This window comes from Bombina bombina, chromosome 3, assembly GCF_027579735.1.
Source record: "Bombina bombina isolate aBomBom1 chromosome 3, aBomBom1.pri, whole genome shotgun sequence".
Classification (NCBI taxonomy): domain Eukaryota; kingdom Metazoa; phylum Chordata; class Amphibia; order Anura; family Bombinatoridae; genus Bombina; species Bombina bombina.
The window spans coordinates 698,243,521-698,256,758 of NC_069501.1; the positions used below are offsets into that span (position 1 = coordinate 698,243,521).

Sequence of the window (13,238 nt, forward strand, 5' to 3'; positions counted from 1 at the left end):
TTGATCTGTTCACCATCAACATTGCGTGCAGCAGCAACCACAGCCTCCCAGACACTGTTCAGAGAGGTGTACTGTTTTCCCTCCTTGTAAATCTCACATTTGATGATGGACCACAGGTTCTCAATGGGGTTCAGATCAGGTGAACAAGGAGGCCATGTCATTAGATTTTCTTCTTTTATACCCTTTCTTGCCAGCCACGCTGTGGAGTACTTGGACGCGTGTGATGGAGGATTGTCCTGCATGAAAATCATGTTTTTCTTGAAGGATGCAGACTTCTTCCTGTACCACTGCTTGAAGAAGGTGTCTTCCAGAAACTGGCAGTAGGACTGGGAGTTGAGCTTGACTCCATCCTCAACCCGAAAAGGCCCCACAAGCTCATCTTTGATGATACCAGCCCAAAACAGTACTCCACCTCCACCTTGCTGGCGTCTGAGTCGGACTGGAGCTCTCTGCTCTTTACCAATCCAGCCACGGGCCCATCCATCTGGCCCATCAAGACTCACTCTCATTTCATCAGTCCATAAAACCTTAGAAAAATCAGTCTTGAGATATTTCTTGGCCCAGTCTTGACGTTTCAGCTTGTGTGTCTTGTTCAGTGGTGGTCGTCTTTCAGCCTTTCTTACCTTGGCTATGTCTCTGAGTATTGCACACCTTGTGCTTTTGGGCACTCCAGTGATGTTGCAGCTCTGAAATATGGCCAAACTGGTGGCAAGTGGCATCTTGGCAGCTGCACGCTTGACTTTTCTCAGTTCATGGGCAGTTATTTTGCGCCTTGGTTTTTCCACACGCTTCTTGCGACCCTGTTGACTATTTTGAATGAAACGCTTGATTGTTCGATGATGACGCTTCAGAAGCTTTGCAATTTTAAGAGTGCTGCATCCCTCTGCAAGATATCTCACTATTTTTGACTTTTCTGAGCCTGTCAAGTCCTTCTTTTGACCCATTTTGCCAAAGGAAAGGAAGTTGCCTAATAATTATGCACACCTGATATAGGGTGTTGATGTCATTAGACCACACCCCTTCTCATTACAGAGATGCACATCACCTAATATGCTTAATTGGTAGTAGGCTTTCGAGCCTATACAGCTTGGAGAAAGACAAAATGCATAAAGAGGATGATGTGGTCAAAATACTCATTTGCCTAATAATTCTGCACTCCCTGTATATAGATGTATTTACGTTTTCATTATTATTTTTTATAACACTTAAATGATTCAATCTTGTTGGCACAATAACGAGTTACATTACATACACTGTCTACAAGATGTTTGAGACACACTACTGTTTGTTATGTTTTATAGATTTGAGTGTTTATTCACATTACCATGTTAATGACACAGTGAGTTCACAAGTCACATGATACCAGAAGTGCTTGTTGTTGCATTGCGGTTCACAAACGATCAGAGGGGTATGTTCAATTTCCTTTGTTTGTGATTTGTTTTGTATTTGCATATTTGATTAGGTATGTTATATATAGCTTTTGCTTGACACACTATACACTGTCTGAGGAAGGGGGTTAACGACCCCGAAACGTCACAGGAGTGTTGATTTGAATATAAAAGGTCTTTATTTGCTTCAAAAATCCAATGAGTGCCGCTTCCCGTTTTTGACCATTGTGGGATTGTTTTGGATATTCTACAAACAAGCGGGACACCCTGGTTGCTAACTTCAATGTGAGAGTGCCTGCCTTTCCATATATATATATATATATATATATATATATACATATACAGTATATATATATATATATATATATATATATATATATATATATATATATATATATATCTATCTATCTATCTATCTATCTATATATATATATATATATATATATATATATATATATATATACTGTATATATATGATAATAATAATAATAATAATAATCCATTCAGGAACTGCAGAGCTGAACATAACAATCCTGCAAAATAAAGTGCAAAATTATTAACAGTGGATCTACCCTCTAAATTAATATGTATGGTAATGGGGACAGTTTAAAAATTGCGCCTTAAAATACAGACATTCAAAGATAGATATAAGACCAAAGCAACTTTGATGCATACATTTATATAAACAGTAATATAATTGCAACAGGGATTTTAAGGTTAAAATCCAAGCAAATAGGAAAAAAGGAGATTATCATTACATTTTGTAGTAGAAATAATAATCAGGGTCCTGAACTGAAGGACAGAGAAAGCAATAAATATGAGCAAATAACTTAAAACACCCCTTAATAAAGATATAAAAATAAATATATTAACTGGCACAGTAAAATATAATAAATTATATACTGTATGAAAAAAATGACTTTTCAATAAATAAATTAAAACTTACCCCTTCCATACAGTAATTATAAAGTAGCAAGTTACAAAGTCTCTCAGTATAGACTGTTTGCATAGTTTAGAAAGAATAGAGCGGACATTAGCACAGTGGTAAAAGATTAACCTCTGCGCTGCCAGAAAATACAAAGTACTGAGTTGAGTATACTAAGAAACAGTGGAGCACGCTAAGTAGAGTCGGGTGCGTGACTTGATTTTAAGTGGAGCGCTGAGAAGAAAACATAATTTATGCTTACCTGATAAATGTATTTCTCTTGTAGTGTATCCAGTCCACGGATCATCCATTACTTGTGGGATATTCTCCTTCCCAACAGGAAGTTGCAAGAGGATCAACCACAGCAGAGCTGCTATATAGCTCCTCCCCTCACTGCCATATCCAGTCATTCGACCGAAACAAGCCGAGAAAGGAGAAACCATAGGGTGCAGTGGTGACTGTAGTTTAATTAAAATTTAGACCTGCCTGAAAAGTACAGGGCGGGCCGTGGACTGGATACACTACAAGAGAAATAAATGTATCAGGTAAGCATAAATTATGTTTTCTCTTGTTAAGTGTATCCAGTCCACGTATCATCCATTACTTGTGGGATACCAATACCAAAGCTAAAGTACACGGATGATGGGAGGGACAAGGCAGGAACTTAAATGGAAGGAACCACTGCCTGTAGAACCTTTCTCCCAAAAACAGCCTCCGAAGAAGCAAAAGTATCAAATTTGTAAAATTTGGAAAAAGTATGAAGCAAAGACCAAGTTGCAGCCTTGCAAATCTGTTCAACAGAGGCCTCATTTTTAAAGGCCCAGGTGGAAGCCACAGCTCTAGTAGAATGAGCTGTAATCCTTTCAGGGGGCTGCTGTCCAGCAGTCTCATAGGCTAAGCGTATTATGCTTCAAAGCCAAAAGGAGAGAGAGGTTGCCGAAGCTTTTTGACCTCTCCTCTGTCCAGAGTAAACTACAAACAGGGCAGATGTTTGACGAAAATCTTTAGTAGCCTGTAAGTAAAACTTCAAGGCATGGACTACGTCTAGATTATGCAAAAGACGTTCCTTCTTTGAAGAAGGATTAGGACATAATGATGGAACAACAATCTCTTGACTGATATTCTTGTTAGAAACCACCTTAGGTAAAAACCCAGGTTTTGTACGCAGAACAACTTTATCTGAATGAAAGATCAGATAAGGAGAATCACAATGTAAGGCAGATAACTCCTAGACTCTTCGAGCCGAGGAAATAGCCATCAGAAAAAGAACTTTCCATGAAAGAAGTTTGATATCAATAGAATGAAGGGGTTCAAACGGAACCCATTGAAGAACTTTAAGAACCAAGTTTAAGCTCCATTGAGGAGCAACAGGTTTAAACACAGGCTTAATTCTAACTAAAGCCTGACAAAATGCCTGAACGTCTGGAACTTCTGCCAGACGCTTGTGTAAAAGAATAGACAGAGCAGAAATCTGTCCCTTTAAAGAACTAGCTTATAATCCTTTGTCCAAACCCTCTTGGAGGAAGGACAATATCCTAGGAATCCTAACCCTACTCCATGAGTAATTCTTGGATTCACACCAATGAAGATATTTACGCCATATCTTATGGTAAATTTTCCTGGTGACAGGCTTACGTGCCTGTATTAAGGTATCAATTACTGACTCGGAGAAGCCACGCTTTGATAGGATCAAGCGTTCAATCTCCATGCAGTCAGTCTCAGAGAAAGTAGATTTGGATGATTGAAAGGACCTTGTATTAGAAGGTCTTGTCTCAGGGGCAGAGTCCATGGTGGAAAGGATGACATGTCCACTAGGTCTGCATACCAGGTCCTGCGTGGCCACGCAGGCGCTATCAATATCACCGATGCTCTTTCCTGTTTGATTTTGGCAATCAGACGGGGGGGCAGAGGAAACGGTGGAAACACATAAGCCAGGTTGAAGAACCAAGGCGCTGCTAGAGCATCTATCAGTGCAGCTTCTGGGTCCCTGGACCTGGATCCGTAACAAGGAAGCTTGGCGTTCTGGCGAGACGCCATGAGATCCAATTCTGGTTTGCCCCAACGGAGAACCAATTGAGCAAACACCTCCGGATGGAGTTCCCATTCCCCCGGATGAAAAGTCTGACCACTTCGCTGACAGGTGGCAAGAGTGACAGTCGCTGACAGGTGGCAAGAGTGAGTCTCTGCCCAGCAAATTATCTTGGAGACTTCTGACATCGCTAGGGAACTCCTGGTTCCCCTTTGATGGTTGATGTAAGCCACAGTCGTGATGTTGTCCGACTGAAATCTGATGAACCTCAGTGTTGCTAGCTGAGGCCAAGCCAGAAGAGCATTGAATATTGCTCTTAACTCCAGAATATTTATTGGGAGGAGTTTCTCCTCCTGAGTCCATGAACCCTGAGCCTTCAGGGAATTCCAGACTACACCCCAACCTAGAAGGCTGGCATCTGTTGTTACAATTGTCCAATCTGGTCTGCGAAAGGTCATACCCTTGGACAAATGGGCCCGAGATAACCACCAGAGAAGAGAATCTCTGGTTTCCTGATCCAGATTTAGTAGAGGGGACAAATCTGTGTAATCCCCATTCCACTGACTGAGCATGCATAATTGCAGCGGTCTGAGATGCAGGCGCGCGAATGGCACTATGTCCATCGCCGCTACCATTAAGCCGATTACTTCCATGCACTGAGCCACCGTGGGGCGCGGAATGGAGTGAAGAAGACGGCAAGCATTTAGAAGTTTTGATAACCTGGACTCCGTCAGGTAAATTTTCATTTCTACAGAATCTATTAGAGTCCCTAGGAAGGAAACCCTTGTGAGAGGAGATAGAGAACTCTTTTCTTCGTTCACTTTCCACCCATGCGACCTCAGGAATGCCAAAACTATCTCTGTATGAGATTTGGCAATTTGAAAGCTTGACACCTGTATCAGGATGTCATCCAGGTAAGGAGCCACAGCTATGCCTCGCGGTCTTAGGACCGCCAGAAGTGAGCCCAGAACCTTTGTAAAAATTCTTGGGGCTGTAGCCAACCCGAATGGAAGAGCTACAAATTGGTAATGCCTGTCTAGAAAGGCAAACCTCAGGAACTGATGATGATTCTTGTGAATCGGAATGTGAAGGTAGGCATCCTTTAAGTCCACTGTGGTCATGTACTGACCCTCTTGGATCATGGGTAAAATGGTTTGAATAGTTTCCATCTTGAATGACGGAACTCTGAGGAATTTGTTTAGGATCTTTAAATCCAAAATTGGTCTGAAGGTTCCCTCTTTTTTGGGAACCACAAACAGATCTGAATAAAACCCCTGTCCTTGTGCCGTCCGCGGAACTGGATGGATCACTCCCATTACAAGGAGATCTTGTACGCAGCTTAGGAATGCCTCTTTCTTTATCTGGTTTGCAGATAATCTTGAAAGGTGAAATCTACCTTGTGGAGGAGAAGCTTTGAAGTCCAGAAGATATCCCTGAGATATGATCTCCAACGCCCAGGGATCCTGAACATCTCTTGCCCACGCCTGTGCGAAGAGAGAGAGTCTGCCCCCTACTAGATCCGTTGTCGGATAGGGGGCCGCTCCTTCATGCTGTCTTAGAGGCAGCAGCAGGCTTTCTGGCCTGCTTGCCCTTGTTCCAGGACTGGTTAGGTTTCCAGGCATGCTTGGATTGAGCAAAAGTTCCCTCTTGTTTTGAAGCAGAGGAAGTTGATGCTGCACCTGCCTTGAAATTTCGAAAGGCACAAAAATTAGACTGTTTGGCTTTTGATTTGGCCCTGTCCTGAGGAAGGGTATGACCCTTACCTCCAGTAATGTCAGCAATAATTTCTTTCAAACCAGGCCCGAATAAGGTCTGCCCCTTGAAAGGAATGTTGGGTAATTTAGACTTTGAAGTCACATCAGCTGACCAGGATTTGAGCCATAGCGCCCTAACCGCCTGGATGGCGAATCTGGAATTCTTAGCCGTTAGTTTAGTCAAATGAACAATGGCATCAGAAACAAATGAGTTAGCTAGCTTAAGAGTACTAAGCTTGTCAACAATTTCAGTCAATGGAGCTGTATGGATGGCCTCTTCCAGGGCCTCAAACCAGAATGCCGCCGCAGCAGTGATAGGCGCAATGCATGCAAGGGGCTGTAAAATAAAACCTTGTTGAATAAACATTTTCTTAAGGTAACCCTCTAATTTTTTATCCATTGGATCTGAAAAAGCACAACTGTCCTCAACCGGGATAGTGGTACGCTTTGCTAAAGTAGAAACTGCTCTCTCCACCTTAGGGACTGTCTGCCATAAGTCCCATGTAGTGGCATCTATTGGAAACATTTTTCTAAATATAGGAGGTGGGGAAAAGGGCACACCGGGCCTATCCCACTCCTTACTAATAATTTCTGTAAGCCTTTTAGGTATTGGAAAAACATCAGTACTCACCGGCACTGCATAGTATTTATCCAGCCTACACAAGTTCTCTGGCACTGCTATTGTGTCACATTCATTCAGAGCAGCTAATACCTCCCCAAGCAATACACGGAGGTTCTCAAGCTTAAATTTAAAATTAGAAATCTCTGAATCAGGTCTCCCCGATTCAGAGACGTCACCCACAGACTGAAGCTCTCCGTCCTCAGGTTCTGCATATTGTGACGCAGTATCAGACATGGCTCTTACAGCATCTACGCGCTCTGTATCTCGTCTAACCCCAGAGCTATCGCGCTTGCCTCTCAATTCAGGCAATCTGGATAATACCTCTGACAGGGTATTATTCATGATTGCAGCCATGTCCTGCAAAGTAATCGATATGGGCGTCCCTGATGTACTTGGCGCCATATTAGCGTGCGTCCCTTGAGCGGGAGGCGAAGGGTCCGACACGTGGGGAGAGTTATTCGGCATAACTTCCCCCCTCGACAGACCCCTCTGGTGACAATTCTTTTATAGATAAAGACTGATCTTTACTGTTTAAGGTGAAATCAATACATTTAGTACACATTCTCCTATGGGGCTCCACCATGGCTTTTAAACATAATGAACAAGTATCCTCTGTTTCAGACATGTTTGTACAGACTAGCAATGAGACTAGCAAGCTTGGAAAACACTTTAAAACAAGTTAACAAGCAATATAAAAAAACGTTACTGTGCCTTTAAGAGAAACAAATTTTGACAAAATTTGAAATAACAGTGAAAAAAGGCAGTTACACTAACAAAATTTTTACAGTGTATGTAACAAGTCAGCAGAGCATTGCACCCACTTGCAAATGGATGATTAACCCCTTAATACCAAAAACGGAATAATAAATGACAAAAAAATTTTTAAACACAGTAACAACTGCCACAGTCTAGTGTGGTTGTTACCCTCCTCAAACACGACTTTGAAGCCTTTTGAGCTCTTCAGAGATGTCCTGTATCATGCAGAAGGAAGCTGAATGTCTCTGTCAGTATTTTTATCTGCACAGAAAAGCACTACAATAGGCCCTTCCCACTCATATTGCAACAGTGGAAAGCCTCACTTTCTAGGCAAAAATCAAGCCAGCCATGTGGAAAAAAACTAGGCCCCAATAAGTTTTGTCACCAAACATATATAAAAACGATTAACATGCCAGCAAACGTTTTATATTACACTTTTATAAGAGTATGTATCTCTGTTAATAAGCCTGATACCAGTCGCTATCACTGCAATTAAGGCTTAACTTACATTAATCCGGTATCAGCAGCATTTTTCTAGCAAATTCCATCCCTAGAAATATGTTAACTGCACATACCTTATTGCAGGAAAACCTGCACGCCATTCCCCCTCTGAAGTTACCTCACTCCTCAGAATATGTGAGAACGGCAGTGGATCTTAGTTACTTCTGCTAAGATCATAGAAATCACAGGCAGATTCTTCTTCTAATGCTGCCTGAGATGAAACAGTACACTCCGGTACCATTTAAAAATAACAAACTTTTGATTGAAGTTAAAAAACTAACTATAATACACCACTCTCCTCTTACTACGTCCATCTTTGTTGAGAGTTGCAAGAGAATGACTGGATATGGCAGTGAGGGGAGGAGCTATATAGCAGCTCTGCTGTGAGTGATCCTCTTGCAACTTCCTGTTGGGAAGGAGACTATCCCACAAGTAATGGATGATCCGTGGACTGGATACACTTAACAAGAGAAATATATTTTAAAATGTGCCAAAGTATAAAGAAGCATATATATGTAAGGAAAATCATAGGGATAGGAGCACAGGTAAGCAGAAAATAAATATCATGGGTTTGTTTGTTTTTAAAATAAAAAATAAATAATTAAATAAATAATAATATTATTATTTTTTTTTTTTAAAATCACTAAGAGGATTTTAAAGCCCAAATAAAATATCTCTCATAAACCCCAAGACTGTATGAATAAAGTCTTGAGTTTAAGGTAATGTCTGCATTAGGCTACCTGCTAATAGCCTGAGGGCTATGTGAGTGTATGTATTTTCTCAGTTACCTTGAGATGCACCCACTCTACTGTGGTTACCAGTAGCAGAAACAGACTGCTTCTTCCGGTACAGAACCCATCAAGTGCTGAGCACGTTACAGAAGAGGATCTATTTAATGAGTATATCGACGACCCAACAGGAGGAGGCTAAAGGACCAGTCGCCACGACACCTGTAGCAGGCTTGTGACTAACTCCTCACCGGGAATGATTGTGCTACTGCCGAATACTCCAATCTCCCCTGTCTCCTATGTCTTCAATGCGTCACCTTCCTCCGGTAAAGAAAAGACTAGAATACCAGAGAGGGTTGAGAGGGATTAAGCACTCTTAGGGCTTTGAGAATCTTTGTCTCTTCCTAGTGGCCAGGAGTTGAATCCCCAGGAATAATGGCACGTGGACTCTCACCACCTGTGTTACAGCATTTTATTTTCTGCCTCTCTGGGAACAAGGTGTTTAGTCTTTTATTAAATGTGGAAATGTTATTTCTTTGCTTGGTCTCCTTGGTTGTAACTTAGCTCTTTCGCATGACAGCATACTAAGGTAGGCTCAGAAATGAGCACACATCTTGAGCGCTGCATGGCAATAACAAAACATACATAAGGTGCTCAAGTCATGTTCGTGCTCCTGAGCCTATCTTTGATAAAATGCCAAACTGGACTTTTCTTATTCTTGAGTTTTCTGAACAAAACAATTGCTTTGTGCATGGACAAAACACACTGCAAATACCAGACAGACCATATTGTATGAATGTATGACATTATGGTCTAGAGTCATAAAACCTATCTTTAAAGGGACATTAAACAGTTAATACATTTTATAAGCTCAGTATGAAGAGTATGAAGGTTATCCCTTGCCTCCCTCTGGTCATGAGCGTAGCCTTGTTGAAAGCTAGCTTTCACTGCATTCCAGTGATGATGAATTTGCACAACTCTCCTTCAGATAGCAGCAGTGAAACCTAGGTTTCAAAATGCAGTGTCAGAGGGAAATGTATGAAATGTATTTCATGTTTAATGTCCCTTTAATGCCATTTTGAATATATATTTTAGAAAAGGTGACAAAACAGGCAGGATTTAAATAACAACGGGAGTGTTGAGCACTCAGGTTTAAGGAGGTACATTGATTTATTGTATCTGCTCATGTTTACATATACTATATAAATACAGAGGGTGCAATTGGAACAACTAATTCCAACTTACCATAACTCCCAATATTTCCCAGATGCTTTCCAGGACGGGGCGCTTAGGGCACTTGTGGGCGGTGGCCCACCAGCAGTTTGTGGGCAGGGTTGTTGCAGAAGGGGCAGACTCATGGCTGAGTATTGGGTGGGGCCCTTTTTGTGTCTTGAGCAGAGCTGGGGCAGTCCCTGAAAACCAGGACACTTGCCCTACCCCAAGAAGTTGAGGACAGGAAGCTGGCCAGGCTTGCCAACCAGTGACAGAACCAAAGGACTAAAAATATATGAAAAACATTACATTTTTGCTAGCTTATCTTACCTAGAGCCCCAGGACTGTTATCAATACAATCTTTCAGTTCTTCAGAAATAAGTTCAGGTCTGAAAAAAATATATAACAAGGTCAATTTAAAAAACAAAACAAAAAAAAATAAAATAATATTTTTTACTAAAATCAAGAATAATAATGTCATAAATGTTACAATATAAAAAGCTATACAATAAGAGTCATGTTTAAAATCTTCTTAAAATCTCTAATGCACATAAATAAAAATTTTAATACACATGTATGAGCAAATATGTTTTCAGTAAATACTATGACTGTTTTATTGATATTTTTTGTTTGTGCACAGAGCATATGTGTGTATGACCCCATTCAAACACTCTGCCCACCCTCAAAAGCAGCTATAGCATGTATTCATCAGTGATGACATAGTCATTAGCAACAATTTATACACTCTGGGCAGTGTGGTGTTTGAATGCAGATCCGTGAGGCATATTTGAATATGCTCTGTGCTAAGTAAAATCTCCCTGAGGGTCCAATGACCTAAAGCTCTCAGATCTGGTGAGATTATCTAATAAATATTGTTAGTACTGTAAGGTCCATTAAACAATTAAAAAACAAACAAAAAAAAACTAATTTTAATTTGAGAGCAGTTGATCTCGCTATGCAGGGTTCCGGATCTCGAGAGATAAATAAGATTTTGTGTGATTTCTCCCCATGCTGGCAGGATTTTGATCATCAGACACTGAGGGCCAGATTAAAAGTGGAGTGCTATTTAACGCTGCCACTCAAGCTTTAACTGTGTAGAAGTAAACTTTTTGCATGCATTGTGTTGCGCTTGTATTATGAGTTGAAAGTAAACTGTTTTCGCTCGCAGGTTAATCCAACAACCACAAAAAGCCGAACTTACAATATTGCGTGCGCATTCTCGTATTCCCCCATAGAAGTCAATGGAGAAAAAAAAAAGTGGGAAAAAAACCACCCCACCCATTCATCAGCGATTTGCTGCAGAGGATTGCTGGTCTGTTTTCCATAAAGAAAAGGTAAGTATTTTTAAAAAGAAGCTTCATTGTAAAATTTAATGAATGAAAGTGACCCTGTTTTTAAGAGTATTTTTAAAAACTGGGCACTTATTCATTAAACTTTACATTCACTTTAACTGCAAAGGGCTCCAATGCTAGGGGTCAAGTCCTACAAAAAAAAAGTGTGGGATCTCACCAAGACTTCCACCCTCGCTCGCTTGTTTTATATATATATATATATATATATATATACACTGTATATAGATAAAACACGGAAGAGGACTGCACTCTCATACCGGACCGGGTACAGATCCTCACAGGAAGCTGTGCTGTCCCCAGAGTCACAGGCAGTTAACCCCAGACAGGTCTGGGTGCAAGAACCATAGGGAAATTACAAAACAAAATGAATACAACACACAGAGAAAGTCCAGCACTCACTTACAAGCTCTCAGCTAAGATTTAAAAGCAAAAATGGAAAAGTTAGTTACCGCATTTGGCCAAATGGGACAAGCCCAGGTACCACATCAAGGTCCTTTCCAATACCTGGGACCCTAAAACAGCCACACAATGCAAGCTCTCAAATCCAAACAAACTGGGAACAGGGGAAGGGTGCACAGGCTTATGTATATATATATATATATATATATATATATATATATATATATATATATACACATACACACACACACACACACACACTGTATTTATATGTATATTATCTATAGTCTTTGGTTAATGAAAGCAAATTAAATCCAATGAAGCTTTGAGCCTGAGAATTAAGTCTCACCCACTTAAGGTGCAATAGTTCTATTTATGCTGAGGGGAGCTAAATAACCCCAGAGTAAGCACCATGTGTAATACAAGATAATAAAGATAATATTCATAACAGGGGTGATAACACAGCAGGACCGCTGACAGTCTTACATGTAGTGTATTGTAGGAAGTGTTACTGCCCATTACTAGAGGAACTCACTCTCACTCATCCATCTTTAGACATTTATATGTATGTATCTCTATGTTAAAGCCCTTTTTTTTCTAATACCTGAGATCTCATATCTTTGAGCCCTTATAACTTTTTTTATGCAATATTTTTTGTAATAATTGTTATTGAATGGTGTAACAGTACTTTGTAATGTATTTTTGATGTGTTTTGTGACACTTCTATGTTCCGCAAAACCAGAGCTCTGAGGTAATAGGAGCGCAATGTAACTTGCATGCAAATGAAAGTGAAAACCCGAGATCGCTCAGGTGCAAATGATATCGCTCCACTTGTAATCTGGCCCTGAAAGTCAAAACTTTCTTAGAAGCTTTTTTCTGATTCATGTACATTGCCAGAATGACTATCCAAAAGTGAAATGCAATCATGTGCATTTAAAGGACCACTAAACAAACTAACAATCAATAAATGCATAATAAATAGACAATGCAAATGCATTTCACATGAGTAGTACATTTCAATTAGTTTTATTTTCCTTCCCACTGCATCATGTGACAGCCACCAGCCAATCACAAAATGCATATACGTATATTCTGTGAATTTTGCACATTCTCAGTAGTAGCTGGTGCCTCAGAAAGTGTGCATATAAAAAAGATTGTGCATATTTAGGTATGAATGTGAATTAGAAATGTGTTTAAAATTGTGCGCTCTGTCTGAATCACGAAAATGTCTATTTTACTTTCACACTTGAATGCTCAGGAGACAAATTCCTATTGATAATGTGCAGATTTTAAGGAAATTTGAAAAGCTACCCGTCCACCCTGACCACCAATATGCAAACCTATAAAAAAAACATCACCCATCCCTACCTAGAACATCATCATTGCACCAATATCTTTAACTTTACACTTGTTGCCCCCTTTGCATATAAGTACTAATTAACCCCTTAATGACAAGTGACGTACCAGGTACGTCCTGCAAAAACTTGCAGTTAGTGACAATGGACGTACCTGGTACGTCACTTGTCTAAGAGAGTGCTGGAAGCGATCGCAATCGCTTCCAGCAGCTCTCAG

General features: G+C 40.4%; 1 protein-coding gene across 7 annotated transcripts in view; it reads right to left on the bottom strand.

Annotated features, from left to right (window-relative positions):
• GTF2IRD1 (GTF2I repeat domain containing 1) overlaps positions 1 to 13,238 on the bottom strand; it is a 272,274-nt gene that overhangs the window by 61,984 nt on the left and 197,052 nt on the right. For all 7 annotated transcript variants that reach the window (XM_053707485.1, XM_053707481.1, XM_053707483.1 and 4 more), the window contains one exon: positions 10,246 to 10,304. In XM_053707485.1, coding sequence (XP_053563460.1) covers positions 10,246 to 10,304 — 59 coding nt within the window. The remainder of the gene's footprint in view (positions 1 to 10,245; positions 10,305 to 13,238) is intronic.